A 20382-nucleotide genomic window follows, 5' to 3' on the forward strand; every position below is an offset into this window, starting at 1 on the left:
CTCCCAGCTGGAGTGAACCCGTGGCGCTGGGCGCTACTCTGGGCAAGAGGACCAAGATGGCCAGCTCCTTGCCATTCTTTGCTGCGCCCGACGGAGGGAGCTGCTTCTCTCCAGTCGCAGAACTAGCAAGGAGGTTACACACGCACAAGGCTGAGGTCCAGGGGGAGCCAAGGGCAGTGCGGTGTGAGGCAGCGGCTGGGGGGAGCAGAGAGAGGCAGGGTATGCTTTATTTTTGTCTGTGTGCTTGAGCTTCCCTCTGCTGTCAGAGGCAGGAAAAGTTACATCTGGTCTTGTGGGACATTCTGGGCCTCCATGGACTGGCTGAAACTGACCCCCTGTCAATGCAGAATCCCAGAGAGACAACTTAATTGGCACCTGGGAATCAGCCACCCAGAGGCTGGAAATGTTACCTCCCGCCCCCGCCTCTCAGCATGGATGCTACGGAGAGATGAGCTTGAGACCAAAGGCCTGAGGGAGACCAGCAGGGGAGCGAGAGTGTGCTGCTGGAGGAAGCTGGTGCATGAAGCAGGAGTCTAGAGGCACCACCTCTCTCCCCACTAATCTAGGCCAGGCACTGACCTTCCCCCCCTTTTGCCAGGTCAGACGCTCTCTGGATCAGATGAATCTGCGGGCTGTGCTTTAATCTAGTCACACCGGGCTTCCGGTTCCTCTTCTGCAGACTCCAAGTGGTATTTCTCCTTATAGGGACTTGCCAGACTAGCTCAGCTGCATGGGCATGTCCTGTGCCCTTCCGGAAGCCCAGCTGAGTTTGCCATTTTAACGGGGTAGTGAGCAATCGTGTGGTACAGCTGCTGCTGTGAAACCTCTTTGGACCACAGAGCGCTCTAGTGTTTGCTTTGAAAATCACTTGCCGCTCACACGCTTCCTTTGTCACAGATCAGTCCACGGTAGAACGTTGCTTTTTAGAGGTGTAGACAAGGCAGGAACTCACTTTCTGCATCCGCACACTGAACTCCTGTACCTATATGGCTCCTGTATTTCTCAGCTGTTTGTGCTGGTGTTGAGGAGCTTGCAAAAATGCTGGGGGCGTTCTGCATGGTGAGGGTGATCCTTCCCCACAGTGACCTTGCTTTGAACTTATCAGTTATAGCACAAGTAATTCAGACTCTTAGTCCTCAGTGGATCCCAGTGAGCTCGTTAATCTAGTTGATAAAGGCAGAACAAGAGCCAATGACTGGAAGAAGTCAGAAAAGTTCCAGCTAGAAATAAGAGTCAAACTTGTGAAGTCTGGTATCCCAAAGCATTTTGGAGACGACATGGGAATTTTCTATAATTGCATTACATCAACGCATGCCTCCATTTCTCTCTGTACAGTGCATTGCAATCTCGCGGGAAGGGGGCAAGAAACGGGGCATGTATGTCACCTAACTTTTGCGGAGAATGACACAATCAGTAAAGAATTGGTTGAAACAAACCCAAAGGAACAGCGGTTCCAGCAAGACAAAGAGATCTACCCTCCCACTGATGTTCCCGCTAATCTTTTCCATCCATGTGCGGAATAATTATGTGCATATGAGCCACCAGTAGAAACACAAAACTAGCTGTGGGCGCTCTGCTACCCAGTTGGGCAGCATTTGAATCTCTCCCGGGCAGCTGCAAAAGCGCACAGCTGACAGGGAACACTGCCTCCCACCTCCATGCTGGAACAAGCAGCACCTGACAGTGGACAGCTGGAGAGCAGAGCGGAACAGGCGTCAGGTGAGTAGAATAAGGGGTGCCCTTTTGGGGCCTTGAGCTCTCACCTGGGACTAAGAACAAGGGCCCTAGGAGGGAACCAGAGGTAGGGGTCATCACAGTGTGGCTGGCTCGTGGCAGACACCCCATCTCTCAAGAATGAATCATAAGAAGCTCAATTTCTAAGTAAAATTGAGCAGGATTTGTGATCTCACAATTGAATTCTCAAACATCTTGGGCTGGGTTTTTTTTTCTGCTTTTCCCAGACATGACTGAAACTTATCTTGAGACCATGAGTCAGGCTTAATCTTTTTACTGAGGAATCTTTGTCAGCTTCCAGGTGCTGGCAGTCGGCCACAGCCCTGGGCAGTCTTGGTTCTTGCTGTCGGGGTTCCCCTGCCAGGCTGGGAAATGGGAGAGGGGACCCCCAGGGCTGGAGAGGAATCCCAAAATGAGCGGAGTTGAGGCGGGAAAGGCTGAACTATAGCCTGGGGGCTACAGGGGCGCTGAAGTGAGGCGGGATGGGGAGTTGTATTGGTGGTGGACTCTGAGCAAATAGCATGAGTGATGGGAGGGCAGTGTGGGTGCATGGGGTAGGAGAACTGACCTGATGGGGTGGAGATGATGGGGGCTGAGGGGTGTTGGGTAGGGACGGGGGACCAGAGGGCAGGATTAATTGCAGGCAGAAGGGCAGAGGTGCGGATGAACACTCCTGCAGCAGGGGCTAAAATCCATCCAGGCTAACGGGAGAGTGGCCACCACTCACTGTCACATGCACGCCCCTGGGATGGGATGGGGAATTAAAAAAATCAAGCGATCTAAAAATACCTTTTTTTAAAACACCTCCCGATTTGGTGGGGGTCCAGCTTGTGATTTTTGATCTCTTGAAGCTGACAACACCGGGCTTAGCCGGCATGATCGACTGTTTCACCGTTTCCCCTCTGTGTTCTCCCAGGGGTATGCAACGTCTGTAGCCAGGTGTGGCATAGTGGGGGGCTGTCTGCTCTGTATCTCGGGGTCCCCCTGTGCTGGCAGTTGTCTGTAAGCTCGGCCCAGCAAGAGGGGCCTCAGGACAGTGGCCAAACCGGTTCTACTGGTTAAGGGAAGAGACAGGAAAAGGAAGTGGGTGCTGGGGGAAGGGGCAGTCTTGGGCTGGAATCATGGAGGAACCAGTCTGAGAGGGCTGGAATCTAGGGGCCTAGGGGCCTCCTACAGGACTCTGGCTCAGCTGGATTTGCTGCAGACATCCCCAGAGGGCAACGGAGGTTTCCACAGCTCAGTCGGGGAGTCTGGCACGCAGCCAAATTCTAGCGCCCTGGCATCGGCCGCCTTGAGGTCAGTGGCCGCTGGCCAGTGCCAAGGCAGGAGATTCGCTGGGTTTGCAGCTCAGCCGACAGACTGAAATGAAGGAGGGTAACTGCTGAGCTGCTGTTCCTCCTGCCAGTCCATTGGCTACTCGTGGGCAGACAGAAAAGAATACGGGCCAATGTCGTTATGGGATGGCGCAGGTGGACGGTAGAGATCGTGTCTGATGGTACAGGGAGGAAGGGGGCCACATGACCACCCCACGTGTTGCCTCTAGGACAGTGGTTCGCAGCATTTTTGGCCTGCGGCCCACCTTGCTCAACACAAACCTTTCTGGGGATCACCCGTCAGCCACCCATGATGATGAAATGAGTGCAGGAGCGGGCTGGGGGTAGGGAGGCCTGAGTGGGCGGTTGGGTGAGGGAGTTGGTGGGAGTTTGGGTGCAGGAGAAGGCTGGAGGTGGGGTCTAGCTGGGGGGTGGGGTGCAGGAGCAGACTGGAGGTGGGGTCTAGCTGGGCTTCCAGCCAATGGGAGCAGCGGGGAAAGCCTCCAGGGGAGCAGTTTCCTGTGCTGCCATTTCCCTAGCCGGGTGGAGGGGGAACAGCAGCCCCCAACCCGCGCCAGTTGGATCCAGCCCAGGAGGCTTGGGGCTGGCATGTCCTCTGTGCCATCCTTGTTCCTGTCTCAGACTCAGTTCCCTCCACAGGGACAATGCTTGGACTGGGAGCAGCCATGGCTGGATAGCCAGTGTGTGGGGCCGGGAGGGGCCGGGCTAGGTAGGGGATGTATCAGTGTAGGATGGGCAGGAGTGCGAGGGGTGGGGAGAGGGTGGGGGTCAGTATGAGGTGCAGGACAGGGAGGGGCGGAGGGAAGGAGCGGTCAGTGTATCTGGGGGGCAGGGATGGAAGGGGACCAGTATGTGAGTCAAGGAGGGGCACTGGCTGAGGAGTCAGTGAGAGATGAGGGGGTGGGTCAGTGTGTGGGGTGGGTCCAGAAAAGATGGGGTCTGTGTGCGGTGCAGGTCAGTGTGTGGGACGGGGGCATCTACAGAGTTGAGTCAAGCGTCAGGGAAGGGAAAGTCAGTGTGGGGGAGTGTGCAATGTGGAGCACAAAAGGGAGGGGCCAGTGTGCACTGTAGGGCAAGGAAGGGTTGGGAGGTGCGGGGGGGTGTCAGTGGGCAGAGCAGGGGAAGGTTGGAGCATAGCATGCAGGGCACTGTAGGGCTACCTCTAGACTGGCAGGATTTTCCGCAAATGCTTTTCACAGAAAAGTTTTCCGTGAAAAGCATTTTCGGAAAAGAGCGTCTAGATTGGCACGGACGCTTTTCCCCAAAGCACTTTTTGCGGAAAAGCGTCCGTGCCAATCTAGACGCGCTTTTGCGCAAAACAAATCTGAGCTGTCTACACTGGCCCTTTTGCGCAAAAGGGGCTTTACCCGAATGGGAGCAGCATAGTATTTCTGCAAGAAGCACTGATTTCAGACAGTAGGAAGTCAGTGCTTTTGCGGAAATTCAAGCGGCCAGTGTAGACAGCTGGCAAGTTTTTCCGGAAAAGCGGCTGATTTTCCAGAAAAACTGGCCAGTCTAGACACAGCCTAGGGGTGCTGGAATCAGCATGCAGGGCAAGGGGTCAGTGCAGTGCAGGGGGCGCTGGGGTCAGTGTGTGGCGTAGGGCAGGGGCTGGGGTCAGTGTGCAGTGAGGGGTGGGGGTGCTGGGCTCAGTGTGCAGCAGAGGGCGCTATAGTCAGTGTGCAGGGTGGGGCAGGGGATGTTGGGATCAGTGTGCAGGTGTAGGGGTCTGTGCAGTGTGGAGCAGTGAGTGCTGGGGTCAGTATGCAGTGCAGGGCATGGATGGGCAGGAGGGCAGTGTGGGGTGGGGGATGCTGGGGTCAGTGTGCAGCATGGGGGTAGGGGGTCTGTGCTGTTCAATGAGTGCTGGGGGCAGTGTGCAGCAGAGGCAATGTGCACTGTGGAGGCAAGGCAGTCAGTGTGCAGTGCAGGGGCAGTGTGCACTGTGGAGGGGTGCAGGGGTCTGTTCAGTGCAGTGGGTGCTGGGGGCAGTGTGCAGTGTAGGGGCAGTGGCACTGCGGAGGCAAGGCAGTCAGTGTGCAGTGCAGGGGCAGTGTGCACTGTGGAGGGGTGCAGGGGTCTGTTCAGTGCAGTGGGTGCTGGGGGCAGTGTGCAGTGTAGGGGCAGTGGCACTGCGGAGGCAAGGCAGTCAGTGTGCAAAGCGGGGGCAGTGTGGAGGCGTGGGGGCAGTGTGCACTGTGGAGGGGTGCAGGGGTCTGTTCAGTGCAGTGGGTGCTGGGGGCAGTGTGCAGTATAGGGTCAGTGTGCAATGAGGGAGCAGCGCAGCCAACGTGCAGCGCGGAGCAGGCAGGGGCAGGAGGGCGGCGCGGCGCGGAGGGGCAGCGCGCGGTGGGGCCGGCCCAGGGAGGGGCCGCTGGGGGGTAGGCTCAGCCCCTCGGTTTCCTGGGCGGGCGGGCGGCTGAGTCAGGCGGGGGCTGAGTCAGAGGGAGCCGGGCGCTGGCGGCCGGCAGGGACGCGCGCTCCGCTCCGCACCGCTCCGCAGCTGAGCGCGCCATGGCCCGGACCCTCGCCCTGCTGGCGCTGTGCTTGGCGCTGGCGCGCCGCGGTGAGTGGCTCGGAGGCGGCGCGGGGCGCGGCCGGGACGGGGCGGCTCGGGCTGCGCTGGCCGGGCCGGGGGGCGGACGCCCGGGGCTGCTCCACGCGGGGACTGGCCGGCGGGGCGGGCCGGGGAGCTCGGGCGTGGGGAGCTGGGGCCACGGGCCGGCCTTGCAGCCCCTGGGAGCCGGGGGGCGTGTGCCCCTTGGGAGCGGCCGCGGGGCTCCCTGGCTGCGGGGAGTCGCTCGCTCGGCCCCGGCAAACTTCTCCCGAGTGGCACAAGTGGGAGGAGGGGCACGGCCGGTGTCTTTCCCACGGGCACCGTAGGGCCAGGGACCAGGCGGCGGGTCGCCCTGGCCAGCTGGGTGCCACTGGATGCTCTAAGAGAATAAAGGAGCGAGACGCTTCCCTAGTACAAAGGCTGCCCGGCGCTGTCTGGCTGATCTAGTTACCCATTGCTCCAAACTGCCCTCCCAGGGCCTAGCCACGCCTCAACTTTGAAGGGCTTGGTGCCTGCCCTTAAAACACACCCGCCTTGGTGCTTCAGTGTAGACACCGAAGCTGCAGATGGCAGGAGTTCTCTCGTCCCTCCAGTTAACCCACCTCCCCAGGCAGTAGCTAACTCCAGGGAAGAATCATGTCAGCCGCTTGATTACTTGTTGCTCAAGGGTGCGGATTTTTCACACCTGTGTGCAAAGTAGTGCCCATGACCGGTTTCCTACTGTAAACCAGGCCTCCAATGTCATGGCAGAAATCTTTCCCAGACTGAAACTTTAAAATCTGTAGGCAGCACACAATAACGGAACCTAACTATCAAACTAACAGGAGGTGTAGCGCTGAGTGAATTATACATTTTTCTCGTTTATTCCCTTAAACGCCTCAGTTTTTTAGTGGAAGGGCTGCATAATTTCCAGTGCACTCAGAAGGGAATTGGTGGGAATGTGACCCCCCCCGTCCCCCCGTGTGAGATAATGCTACTTGCATGTTTTCACGCAGATTAAGCTTGCTTCACTTCAGATGGGTGAGTTAAGCTGGTGCCTGCACATTTTTTCAAAGATGCGAGCTTGGTTCATATTGGTCTAACAAAATAAGTGAAATGGGTCCAAGCTAGGTTTCAGTTAAATTGTCACACAGGAGTTTGCAATTGCCTCAACTAAACCCATGTAGACCCACCCCGGCAGATAAACAAGTGGAGTTTTACGGGTACAGGAGGCCCTAGAAAGAAAGCTGCTGCATTCTTTGCTAGCTGGAGTTTCCACGTGGCTCATGCCAATAACCACGCCTCAAGGGAACAGAGGCCAGGATCGCTGTAGCAGGATCCTGTACTGCTTGAAGTAAATTCATAGCTTCCGAGGGTCGGTTGTGATACGGGAGACTCACGATTCACGGAATTGCTGTTTGTGATTTCGTGTATACACGGATCCCCTTCCTCCCACCGCCCTGGCCTCTCCCCCCATTGCACCCCATCCCCGGGGGGAGGGTGTGGAGAGGAACGCAGCCTCAGGGGGCGGGGGGGCTTGTTGTGGGGCAGCAGCAACGGTCAGACACCCTGCCCCCCAGCATAGTGGCCGGGAGCTGCGGGGAACTCACCGCGGGGGTTGGGAGTTGCAGGGAAACGGAGCACTTCGTCCACTTCCTCCCGCCTCCAGTGTATGTGGATTTGCGGTGGTGTCAGGAACAGACCCACCGCGAATGGTGACGCTTGCCTGGAATCTAGTCCAGTTGTTTTCAGCCTTCTTTAATGTGAGGGCCCCTAAAAGCCTGCGAATGGATGTGCAGGTGCCTCGGAAGATCTTAGACGTTGCGGGCCACAGGCCGAGACGTGCTGATCTCCTCCGACGTCTTGTCCAACACAGGCTGGGATGTCTTGATTCCGAATCATTCCTTTGGAACTAGAAAATCCAGCCTTGATTTTAAACCATCGCTGGGCAGGCCCCACGGCCGTGCCCCTGTCTAAGAAGCCCTGCGCAGGGGCTCGGGGCTGCCGTGCATGGAGCTGCTGTGGCCGGGGGAGAGGCCGCTTGCCCCCGGCTGCAGCTCCCTCCTGGGGCTGGATGAGTGACCTCACCCCCAGCCACAGCAGCTGCGTGGGCAGGAGAGAAACGTGCTCCTCTGGCCCCAGAACCAGAACCGGATTAAGAAAGAGGCTCTGAGGGTTGCAGCCCGTAAAGCCCCTGTGTTCTGGGCCTGCCCTGCCTGGGAGGCGGGGGTGCCTCGTGCTGCCATTCCTCCTGCTGGAGCCGCGTCCTGCGAGTGCTGGGAAACTCTGTTCCTGCCCTGCCCTTACCTGCAGGTGCTGCCCTCGCAGCTCCCATTGGCTGGGAATCGTGGCCATTGGGAGTCAGGGGGGCGGAGCCTGCAGGGGAGCATGGGGTGGGGCCGAACCATCTGTTCCCCACTGCTGATTGGGAGCTGCTGCAGGGAAGGACCCTGCGCCCCAACCCAGAGCCCCAGCCCTAAGGGGTTAGCCCCAGCCCTAACTCCCACCCAGACCCCGCACCCCAACCCTGAGCCACCTCCTGCACCTTAACTCCTGCCCAGACCCCGCACCCCAACCCTGAGCCACCTCCTGCACCCGAACTCCCGCCCAGACCCCGCACCCCAACCCTGAGCCACCTCCTGCACCCGAACTCCCGCCCAGACCCCGCACCCCAACCCTGAGCCACCTCCTGCACCTTAACTCCTGCCCAGACCCCGCACCCCAACCCTGAGCCCAATCCCATACCCCTTGGTGCCACCCTGGACCCCCCCTTGTGCACCCCAAATACCTCATCCCCACTCCAGGGCCCGAAACCCCAGCCAGACCCTCATCCCCCCAGCCCTGAGCCCCCTCCCATGCACCGGACCCCACCACAATTCGTCCATGTGCAGTGACATTGGTGTGAGGCATCCCCTCCATATTGGTGCACATAACAAAATTCATTCCGCACACGGGCATAAAACTTAGCGAGTTCACTGGTCCAGCCCCCCAGCCATGAGTCTGCAGCGCCGCTGTCTTAGCAGAACCTGTGGAGAGGGGTGGTTCTTACGATCTTGCCAACGGATTAAGTTTGTTCTGTGTGTCTGGGTCACCCAGTCATTGATCCAGATTGCCAGGCTGGGATATCTAGCGACGTTGACAGGCTGCTGCTGTGGTTTGACCAGGAAGTGCTGTCGGCAGACGCCCTCCTGGGCCCATCTGCTCCAGCCCAGATGAGTGGCCGCTTTGGAGAAAGTAGCTGTCTCATGTCAGCCAGAGCCGAGCCTGCACTGGCAGAGGCAGTGACTCACGAACGGGAGGGGGTAGCGAGAAGAGCACCTTTGGTTTTGGCTCAGGCTTTGGGGAGGCTTGTTCGGCGCCTGCAGGACAACGTGATCGGCTTCCTCTCTGCTGCTCGTTGTCCTGCAGGGAGCCCAGCGCTCCGTGGCCAGCTGACACGGGGACTTTCGGCTTTGTGCAGCCATCCAACCTGCCAGCTGGGTCATGCTCCCAAAATACGCGACTAGTTGCCATCCGGGGCATGCCAGGGTCTGGAGCAGGGGTGGGCAAACTTTTTGTTTGGAGGCCATGTTGAGGAGGGACTTGTAAGAGGTGTATAGGGAAGGCTGGCTCCCCCAAAAAGCCAGATGCAGCTTGTCCCCTGATCCCCCCACCCCACCCCGGGACCGCCCCTGCCTCCCATCCAACCCTCTCTGGTCTCTATCCCTGGGGATCTTCCACCTCCTATCGAACCCCCCCATTCCCCATTCCTTGACTGCCCCCCCCCCCGGGCTCCCAACCTCCCTGCACCCTGACTCCCAGAACTTCCATCCCCTATCCACCCTCCCTTGCTCCCCACCCCCCTACCGCTCCAGGGCCTCCACCTCCTCTCCGCCCCCTAACTCCTGGGATCAGCACCCCTTGACTGTGCCTACTGGGGAAGAAGGACTGGAGCTAGCAGCCTGTGCCTGCTGCACTGCCCAGGAGTTGGGCTGGCTTCTCTCAGGAAGCCTGTCTATTCCTCAGTCCCTGGCAGGAGCCCGGGGGCTGGACAGAAGGGTCCAACGGGCGGGATATGGCCCATAGGTCGGCGGTTGCCTCCCTCCGGGGTAGAGTGTTGCCCCAGAGTGGGGAGGTTATAGAAAGGTTTCCACGGCTCTGTCCTGCTTCCGAGTCCCTTTTCCCACAGTGTGACTCAGTCAGGCCGGTTTACAAAGACGAGAGCTGGCAAAATAAATCGCATCGTGTGCAGTCAGTCCTGTGGGCTTGGCTTGCCCGTGGGGAAAAGCGGGGGGCCTTGGAGTGCAGGGCGTGATGTGCCGGACAGCACCGTGGCTTTTGAACGGCACAGGACGGTGGGAACGGGGGAGAGGCAGGCTGGCTGCCTCTCTCCCCCCTACCTCCAGCCGTTTCCTCTCTGGGTGAATCAGAAGGCCTGATTCAGCTTAAATGCAAAACATCCCACAAACTCCACCGCAAAGTATCGCCAGCCTCAAGTGTTACGATAGCATGAGTCAGGCCGCTGCAGCCGGGAGAGATTTTTCAAGTGATACATGCGGGTCCCGGTGGATTTGCCGTCTGCTTTCCGAACGCTTGGGCGCCGGACACGTTTTCAGGCTTTGCTTTCGAGGGACCGGGCCGGAACTGGCTTGGGAGCCAACTCCAGTGAACCCTGAGGTTATGTTGTAATCTAACGTGCCTGGAGTAAAGACTGATCCGCAGCTGCATCAGCTGTGCCCTCTAAACTGAGGTGCCCTTTCCACAGTTTTGCTGCTGTCGCCTTCAAGTCTGGCCTGTTTCCAAACAGCTTCCAGCAGTGACGGTGTGTGTGCTACAGGCAGCTAGCCACCCCTCAGTTATACTGCTGGGTGGCCCCCCAACGTCTCCTCAGTTCTAGATTCCTCCCCCCCAGAAATGTGGATTCTGTACTGTCCGCCCCCTTTCCTCCAGACACGACATTCAGACAAAGGTCATCCCTTTATTAATGGAAATAATCCGCACACGGCTTCTTATCCCAAGTGGAGTGCAAACGTCAGTTTAAACTCACGGGATTAGATCAAACAATAGAACACGTGTGGGGTACAAGAAATGAGGCCTAACAATCAGAAATGGTTACAAGGAAAGATAAAACACAAAGGCTGTGTCTAGACTGGCAAGTTTTTCCGCAAAAGCAATTGCTTTTGCGGAAAAGCTTGCCAGCTGTCTACACTGGCTGCTTGAATTTCCGCAAGAACACTGACGATCTCGTAAGAAATCAGTGCTTCTTGCGGAAATACTGTGCTGCTCCCATTCAGGCAAAAGTCCCTTTTGCGCAAAGCTTTTGCGCAAAAGGGCTAGTGTAGACAGCTGAGATTTGTTTTGCGCAAAAAAGCCCCGATCACAAAAATGGCGATTGGGGCTTTTTTGCGCAAAAGCACGTCTAGATTGGCACGGACGCTTTTCCACAAAAAGTGCTTTTGCGGAAAAGCGTCCGTGCCAATCTAGACGCTCTTTTCCACAAATGCTTTTAACGGAAAACTTTTCTGTTAAAAGCATTTGCGGAAAATCATGCCAGTCTAGACGTAGCCAAGGAGCGAAGCTTTCCCCCACCACATGCTCTCCACAGTCTTACTAGGCAAACTTCTTAGGACAGAACCCCGTCTTCTGATTAACCGCTGCTTCCTTTGTCCCATCTCGTGCAGTGAATCGAGGGAGAGGAGGAGGGAGCTTGGGGGGTTTGCTCCTTGTTTTCATACTGTCTGCCCCCACACTTGGGAAACATTTCCAACCCAGAATCAGGACACAGTCTGCCGGAAAGGGGCTTCTTTGCTGCTCACCTGGTTGAGCAGCCGTGGTTTCCACTCCTACTTGATAACTCTGGGTTGCTGCTTCGGTGCCAATAAAGCAGAGCCCTCACCCTGTGGTTGGAGACAGATGTGTTTTCTAACATGGCTCCCACACCGTGAAATCTTACAGCTTCCCGTCCCATGCTGCCCGCGCGTTGTGTCAGGACAGCATTGCCAGCAGACTGAGTTTTCCGACGTCACCGTACGGGCCCTACTTTGGTCAAAGATAATTACAGTCATGTGTCGCCTGGGAGACGCCAGGTGTTGGGTTTTTTCCACTCCGTTTCAGGTTTTCATTCTCTTTTGTAAAACTTGGCCTGGCCTTGCCCAGTTGGGGACACGGTCTGGCACCGGCTCTGCACCGGACAAGAGAGCTGCAAATGCATCTTTGGCATTTGATGGCTACCCACCAGTGCCTGGGGCTCGCGGGGGACGGGACGTGCTTTGCGTATACGGTAAGGAGGTAGCAGAACAGCAGACCACAATGAACGGTGAGGGCAAGATGCAGGAGCAAGGGAGGTACCAAAGATCAAGAGCGAGCCTTACCGGGGTTACCGAGAACAGCTGCTCTCCCCTCCCGTAACAGCATGCAGCACTGTACCCCTCTACGGGACTCTTTAGAAAGTCCTGACCCTTTGAATGTCTTTACAGGTGCCTTTGCCAGCCCGTCGGAAAAACTCCCGCACGTGGCCCAGTATGAAAGGGTGATCCCGCGCAGGGTGCCTGTAGCTCCGGGGAAGAGAGACCTCTCTGCTCAACTCGTAAGTACCCGTCGCTGCTGAAATGTCGGGGACAAGACGAGCTCAGCGCCAGGGACCCCAGACTTGGAGGCGGTTGATCTAGGGCCTGGTGCTAGCCCCCAGGTCAGCCAGACATTGCGCAATCGGAGAATGACTCTGGTTTTAGTGTAAGCACAAATAATCACATTTGAGAGAACGACCGTCAGGTCTCTCCGCGAGCGCGTGCGCCGGGAAATCGGGAATCGGCCTCCTCCGTGCGGCCCCGTGGAACCGGCAAAGGGAAAGGCGCGGAGAGAACAGGATCTCAGCAGTCATGAGCTGTCGCGGTCTATGGCCCAGTCACCCCTGTATCTGAGCACTTCATAATCCCTCAGGCCTCTCTCCTCACCGCTCCTACGAAGTGAAGCCGCTTGCCCAGTGTGACATAGAAAGGGTGCAGCAAAGCCAGGCCTGGAGCTCAGGTCTGACAGAGTCCCACAGCGACACCCTGTCCCCTGGGCCGCTCCTCCCTTCCCAGGATAGCCAGGACATACCCAAATCGACAGAGGATGCCCCAGGAGGAATTCTCTCCTCCTTGATCTGTCTGGCCGGCCCCAGGAAGGCACAGTCCGCAAGGATCCAAGCTCAGAGTCTTAGCTCCTTTAACGCGAGGCCATTACAGGAAGAATGACACCAGGTAGCATCACCTCCTCCTTCTTCTTTCTTTCTTTTAGAAAGGTGCGTCTGTCTGTCTGTCTGTCTGTCTCTGTCTGTCTGTCGGAGTCCATTTGTTCAAGGACTCCTCCTAAACAGTTAGTGCTACGCCCACCACATTTGATAGGCAGCTGCCTCTTCTCCTAACCAGCTAGTGATGGTTGCCCAGCGGCCCAGCCAGGCTGGAACAGCTCCCTGCCCAGCTCCTAGCTGGAGCGTGCCCCCCAGCCCGTGGTGCGGTGCAGCGCAGCACGGCTTAGCCGGAGCAGGCCTTGTCCACGGCGTGGCATGGCCTGGCCGGAGCGGCCCACCACGTCACAAGGGTGGTGGCCTGGAGCGGCACCGCCCACTCCTATTGAAGCAGGTAAACGTAACATGACATTTAACCGGTTAACTGAGGAAACAGGATTTTACATCGCTAGAGAAAATAGTAAACCAGGGCTTCAGTCCAGGGCTGGCCCTACCAATGGCCACCTCAGATGCCAGACGGTGGGGGATGGGGGGAGCGCCACTAGGACCCAGAGTGTAGAAAATTGTGTCTGCTGCTGGTGCAGATGGATTCTCTCTGCTCTGAAAGTGAAGTGTTACTTAAAATGCCTTGTTAAAAAATGTTAAGTTAGTTCTCCTTTATTGGGGTGGGTAGCAGAGCAGTCCCATGCAAGGAGTAGAACAGGAAGAAGGCAGAATTGAGACCTTTCCGAGTTTTGGCCCAAGCGAGGGGACGTGGGGGCGTCATTTGAGCTCCCCGCCTCAGGTGCCAGAATGTTGTGGGTCGGCCCTGCCTCGCTCAGCTGCGGTGGCATCTGATGAAAAGAAGTTTGGCTGAGGCTGAGGCCATGGGTCAGTAGAAGAGCCGCCGGGAAACTGGACAGAGAGCTTAGAGGAGTGGAGCTAACCCAGACCGACCAGTTCAGGTACCGTGGTAGCTGGGTTATGGAAATAGCTGGGTGTAACAAGTGGCTGCCTCTGAGCCAGAAAGCCCAACTGCGGAGAACAGTGATGTGCCCCGTAATGCCGCATGGTGCAGACGCGTGGCCCCAACAGAGGCTGAGCCAAGTCCCTGCAGGAGTTCGCGATGAGATGTTTTCACGCCAGAAGACGAGTTACACAAAGCGAGCGGTGTCAGAAGGCAAACGTTAGCACGGAAATCAAAGTCTGATGTGGCTGATATAATCCAGGAAGTGGGACTTCGCTAGTGCAGAACATCAGTGACAGGGAGCTGGTGAAAATAGCATGGTAGGAAAGAGACCTCGGGGGAGTGATGGATTGCATCAAAGGAGACAGTAAGCAGGTGGACCGTAATGCTGCCGCAGAGACAAAGACGGCGGATTTTATGTGATGACCTGACCCTGGTTGTGGGGATGAAGAGAAGAAAGTCACAAAACAGAATCTGTATAAGCGGGAGGGGTGTCGGCATCCATCCATGTGGCCATCTCTCCTGATTTAGCGTAAGTTTTGGCGTGTGTTCATAAAGCGTCAGCCCCTGGAGTCCTGTGAAGGTGGGAGAATTTCAGCTTTCGTTTTGTTAAAAAATAATTTCAGACTCTAGTTCTTGCGGTTGTGGAGACGAGCAAGAAAACATGACCCCCAAAGACTCAGACCAAAGATGACAAAAAAGATCCCTCATTTTATTATTCTGAAAAAAATCTCCTGATTTTCCAAGCCACTCTTTTGTTTGTTAGGGTGTGACTCATGGTTTTCGAATGCTTGGGGGCAGCCAGGTTAGATTTGCGACCTTACCTGAATGGCAGTTTCTTGACGGCGTTTTAGTCTTTTAAAATCCCAAGAGTACCTCAGGAGACCTAAGCATTGTGTCAATTCTGAGCCACAAATTGCCTAGTAAATTCTTGGTACAGCATGTTCACTTGTGATTCAAACCCTTTCAGATAAAATAGCTTCAAAAATTCTTCCCAAAGGCATCTGTTTTCTTTGCTCCAGAAACCTAAACTTGTCCGCGAGAGAAACATTCTCCGGGCTATTTTAGAGATACCATCTGTGCTGCGCACGTTGAACAACTTTCCTCCTTTTCTTTGGTACCAACGGGAGGAGATCACATGTAACGGCGCATCCATCTGTTACATATCTTGCATCCAGCGAGGGACTGCAAAGCATGATGGGATGCGGCGGGGCGCGAGGGGTCAGCCTGCACATGTCTGGGATGGCCGGGTGATGTAGGGCTTGCACGGCCTGCTCAGCCATTTCCCTGGGACTGTTTCTAATCTCCCAAACCCGGCATGTTAAAAATATAAAGCAACCTGCCTCCAAACTGCTTTCTTCCTCCTGCTGCAAAGGTGGACTCTGCTCCCCGAATAACATTGCTTTGGGGGTCGTCTCTCTCCCCCGGTCACACTGTCACAGCTGCAGTGAGCAGGGACTCCTGAGTTGGATCTCGCTTTTACAAGATGGGGTGGCTATTGGGGGATTCTCTGTGGCTACATCTACACTGGGGAGGGGGCAGGTAGGGGATCATGAGCTGGCCGAGGGGCACTCTAGGGCAGAGGAGGCGGGGCAGGGGAAGGTGATGCTGACAGCTCTCCACCAGCACAAAGGAGGGTGCTCCTGAGACGGCTCTCACTTGTGCCAAGGGCTGATTTGGCTCCTAGATTGTGGGGGCAGAAAGGTGACATACACCTCCCCTCTCTGCCACCTTCTCCCCGCGATGAACTAGATTCTCCATAGAGCCCAGAGTCACTTCTGCCCTGGGGAATCAAGGATCAAATTTCCCTGACCTGCTGTTGCACATGACGTTCTTCCAAAGTGTCGAAGGGCCAGGTAGCTGTTGGGCCGGGATTGCTCTTTCATTGACAGGTGTCTCTCCCGCTGACTCCCCAGGGGGAGAGGGGTTCCAGGAGTGCAGCTCTAGTGCCCGAGCTTTCTGCATCCCAGTTTTCTGCCTTCCCAGAACTGCTCTTTCTGAACCTCCGGTCGAGTCCCTGCAGCCCTCGGAGCAGGCAGGAGCCTAACCGGAGTCCAAGCTGCTCTGAGTCAGACCCGCAGCCTTGGACATGCTGGAAAAGCCCTCTGGAAGCAGGCCCTTGGGGGAAACTTTATCGGGCTTTTAAAACTGCTTTGCGTTGCTTGTGGTTTCTCAGAGAGAGGCTCCCTGCTCTTCCGTTCCCATCCGACCAGCGGGCAGAGTCCCCCTTTGGTGGCCTTTCTGCAGGGTTGGGTTTTGTCTCCGAAGTTGCCAACACTAACAAAGCTTCCATTTGGAGGCGAACTCGGAAACGTTCCTCTCCGAAGAATTTATCACAAAGCCCCCTGGGCAGTTCCTGCGTCTCCCGCGGAGGCATGGCGTTGGGGCCGGTGACGGCTCTTTGCGGACGTGCTCCTCCCGTCCCAGGGCTGCCCCCATAAAGGGGGCAGTGCGACCCTTGGCCCTTGCTGCTTTGCTCTCAGTGGGCAGAGGGGCCTTTATAAAAACCGGCAATGGAGTTTTGGAGCTCAAGCGGAAAGCACAAGGCAGTGCAAAGAGAGCAGGTGACTCACGAGGGAAATCACGCTGCTTCTCCCAGCTGGTTCTGACTGTAGCATGGAGATACTTTCCATATAACCCCAGCCTCCCTCTGATTGCAGCTTCCCAGTGCTTTCCCAGGGGGAATTCCAGACTGTCAAGTGGTATTTTATAGCATCACCCCCTCAACTCGCCCCCCAAGAGGCCAACCTCCCCAGTGAGGAGCAGTCCCCAGCCAATCCCCTGACTTTGCCTTGGGCTGCCCAAGGACTTCATCTCACCACTCCCACCAGCTGTCGCGTCCATTTGGGAAGAGCCTTCGCCAGCGACTCTGCTGTGAGACGTTCGCTCGTCCGGTCAGCTGCCGGAGGCAGGCGTCCGGGCTTCCAAGGGTGCAAATACTCATTAGCATGAACGGTCAGCTGAGGATCTGAAAGCGATTTACAGCAGCAGCCAACATTCCCGATACTTGCCACTGGTCGGTGGGGGGGTCCCCATTTTACCCCTGGGGAAACTGAGGCAGAGAGCGGTAGTGGCTTGCCCAAGCTCATACACTGGTACAGGCAGGGAAAGAAACCAGGAGTTCTGACTGTCTGGCACCATAGGCCAGCTGTGCCCTGCCGTGTGAGCCTGGCAGACTATTGCCGGGAGCATCTCGGACGGCTTTCCCGCTTGTTTGCATCACAACTCACCGAGATGCCTGGCCCTGTAGGTTCCCGCATGTGGTTGACCTAGCCGCCTGTGTAGCGTCCCTTTTACTGCACCCACCCAGCCCTACGCCCATGAGCACGGTAGCGGTGTGTTTTCACACCCTCACGCCAGAAACGTAAGGACAGTGCTGAGTTTCGCTAGGCGAAAAGGTGCTTTTCCTTCAGGGCTGCAGGACTGAAACCTGGCTCGGGGAGCAGGGTATTTCTTCAGGCCAAGTGGCTGCAACAATGATTTCCTGACCATCTCCTTTGGGGAGCACCCCAGAAGCCACGTCGATGCTCACACCACGGGGATGTGCGTGAGAGCGGCCAAAGAGAAGGGAGACGTTGCTAGGGGAAGATTAGCGGGTCAGGGGGATGTTATCCGGGGAATCTGTGGTTCTGGATTTTGCAGTAAGGGCTGAATTAAAGGCCAAAAAAGGCATTTCGATGAGCTGTAAGTTCCTTGGGCAGCAGTCTGTGGCCCCGTGCCAGATGTGAACACTGTGTGTGTTTAGCTTCATCTCCGTGTGGTCTGTAACCCCAGTGACGCTGGGCTTTGCAAACTGGGATTATTTCTTTGCTGATGGAGTTAGCTGTCGTGCTATGTCTGTCATGGATAAATTGGCGGTGAGTTTTGGGAGCCTGGCTTGCAGAGGGGCTGATTGTCAGTCCTAAGTCAGTGGGAGCCGCAGGTGTGCATCGCTTTTTGAAGCGGGGGAGAAGTATATCCAACCGAATCCCTCTGCGACGAGAGGAATCTTGTACAGGCTAGAGTGGATGAGTCTGAGGTCCTGTGTGACGGCAGCACGCAGGATCGAAATCTGCTCCTTCATATCTCGCTAGCCGGGGGCTGACAGTTTCTGTTGTTGTTTTCCCCTGGGCAGACCACATATCCGGACCACGTACATTACAGCATCCATGCGGAAGGGAGGGACTACGTTCTCCGTCTGGAAAAGAACACGTGAGTGCGCCGTGGGTAGGGCGGCTTGCGGGGTCGGTACCCTGAGGAAAGCACAGATTTGAAATCTAGATTCCTCCCTAGGCCACTGAGCGTGGAGCCTTGCAGGGCAGGAAGTTAGGAGAGAGCCAACACCCGGGCTTTGGCTACATTTACAAGTTTACAGCGCAGCTGCGGAAGCGGTGAAAACATGGCCCCGGCACGAATATTCTCCCAGAGCTGTGTAACCCATCTCTGTGACGGGAGTAGGCTGGCTCACACTGGTGCTTTACAGCACTGGAACTTGCTGTGCTCGGGGAGGAGGGGTGTTTCATACCCCCCTAAGCCAGAAAGTTACAGCGCTGCAACGTGCCAGTGTGGACTTAGCCCTACGGCCTCTAGCTGAACCTTTTCGAAGGTCAGTCCCCGGCTTGAAACTAGCCCCTGCAGCGGTTGAGATCCAGATCCAAAAAAGAGGCTTCTTTTGTATTTGTGATGCAGGAGGATCTCGGGATTTCAGAACCCTCACATATGAACCTTGCTTTGACTCAGCCCCGGAGCCAAGCCCCTTGCCTGCCTCAATTTTTTTTATTCTGCCCCTATCACAATAGTCTCTAATTTTTACGCAGCATCAAATACCAGCCCCTCAGCGCATCACGGTTAGGAGGAGAAACTATTGCTCAGCTTGCCTTGATCTCTCTCTGAGCTGTGATCGGCAGCCACACTGCTGCTTCCCTGGGGGTACCAGGGATGCTCTCAGCTGCTGGACCCGTTTCCCACTTGACCCCCATTCTGCAAGAGGCCAGGGTCAGTCTCTCCCTGCTGCTACTGTTTGCTGCAGAGCTCGTTGTAGGGAAAATTCATCTGCTTGTTTGCAGACTGGTGGCGGGGAAACAAAATGTTGTGATCCGTGGGTCTGACCCCCATCTCGCTGCCCCTTTCACATTTGGGCCGGAGAAACCAGTCCCAGCCCTCCTACTGGCCCCAGGCCCGCAGATGCAGGGAAAGCAAAGGGACCAGTTGCCCCTAGATTTGGAGATTCGAAGGAGCCTGGAGCTCCCAGCTGCTGCTATGGTAGTCGCAGCGGCCAGGGCCCCGGGCCCCTTTGAATTGCCACTTGGCTCTGAGGGGCAGGCATGCTGCTGTTTGGGCGACATGAAGGGCTGACTGCTCTTGGCTCCGCCCCTTCTGCCTTAGCCCTGCCCTTCGGGGGGTGCAGAGTCAGGTCCCTCTCACGCACCTTGCCCCAGGGCCTACGGTGTCCCTCAGCCCCACGGACTGGCCTCTTGCTGCATTTGAAAGGCTCTGTCTTCTTGCAGCCTGTAGGCCAGTAAGTGCTGGTGATGGGCTAGGCAACAGTGCAACTGCCCCAGCTTGCGTTCCTCAGGGGGGCGGCGTCAGCTCTGCTGACTTCCTTGGCACCCATTGGTGTGGGGCAGACGAGCAGGATTTGGGTTATGCTGTCCTGGGGTTCTCTGTCCCAGGGAGCTGCCAGTGGCGCCCTGGGTCCTAACTGCTGCTGTCTCTCTCTTTTCCAGGGGACTGATGGGGGAGCACTACACGGAAACCCATTACTCAGAAAATGGCACGGAGGTCACCAAGAGGCCAGACACTCAGGTATGAACCCCAGACATTTGGGGTCACCAAATGAGATGAATAGGCAGCAGGTTTAAAACAAAAGGAAAGGAAGTTTTTCTTCCCTCAGCGCACAGTCAACCTGCGGAACTCCTCGCCAGGGGATGTGGTGAAGACTAGGACTTTAACAGGGTTCAAAAAAGAGCTAGATAGATCCATGGAGGTTAGGCCCATCGACGGCTATTAGCCAGGATGGGTAGGAATGGCATCCCTAGCCTCTGTTTGTCTGTAAATCGGTGACAGGGAGGGATCACGTGAGGATTCCCTGTTCTGTTCCCTCCCTCTGGGGCACCTGGCATCGGCCCCTGTGGGCGGACAGGACACCAGGCTGGATGGACCTTAGGTCTGACCCCGTCTGGCCGTTCTTATGTTCTTAATCCAAGTGCCGTGCTGTCGGATCTGGCGCGTGTTTCTTGGAGGAGACGTGCCGGGGCTGGGGGATTGTGCTGCAGCTTTGGGCTCCCAAGACAAACTCACTAGGACCTGTGGTGTCTCCCCCAGTCCCTTTCACCCCCCGCAAAGCAAGACCTCTTTTTGATGCTTCCCGTGCTCGGTGCTAGGCACCGAGTGCCCGACATGCTGTTGGGCAGGGGCGGAGCAGCGGAGTTTCAGACCCTTGTGGTACGTGTTTCCTCTGTCCCTGGGGGGGCTCCGCGAGCAGAGAAGGCTGCTGGATGGACTGAGCTGCTCCTATGATCCGTGGTGTGTTTGGGAAATGGGGCCCCACCTTCTGTTCCTTCCTGCACCCTCAAACTAGTTGGCAGTCACCCTGCTGTCTCCTGTATTCCTGCCTCACCCGTCGTGTTCTCAGCAGCAGGGTGCT

General features: G+C 56.7%; 1 protein-coding gene across 3 annotated transcripts in view; it reads left to right on the forward strand.

Moving 5' to 3' along the window:
- Positions 1-620: 620 nt before the first annotated feature.
- ADAM8 (ADAM metallopeptidase domain 8) overlaps positions 621-20382 on the forward strand; it is a 62291-nt gene continuing 42529 nt past the window's right edge. The window contains exons 1-4 of one of the 3 annotated variants that reach the window (XM_075934687.1): positions 621-1719; positions 12060-12169; positions 17872-17948; positions 19463-19541. In XM_075934687.1, coding sequence (XP_075790802.1) covers positions 1659-1719; positions 12060-12169; positions 17872-17948; positions 19463-19541 — 327 coding nt within the window. In that variant the 5' untranslated portion in view covers positions 621-1658. Of the gene's footprint in view, positions 1720-5472; positions 5635-12059; positions 12170-17871; positions 17949-19462; positions 19542-20382 lie in introns of those variants that run through there. The other 2 variants (XM_075934686.1, XM_075934688.1) reach the window with 2 other exon arrangements.

This window comes from Pelodiscus sinensis, chromosome 8, assembly GCF_049634645.1.
Source record: "Pelodiscus sinensis isolate JC-2024 chromosome 8, ASM4963464v1, whole genome shotgun sequence".
Lineage (NCBI taxonomy): Eukaryota > Metazoa > Chordata > Testudines > Trionychidae > Pelodiscus > Pelodiscus sinensis.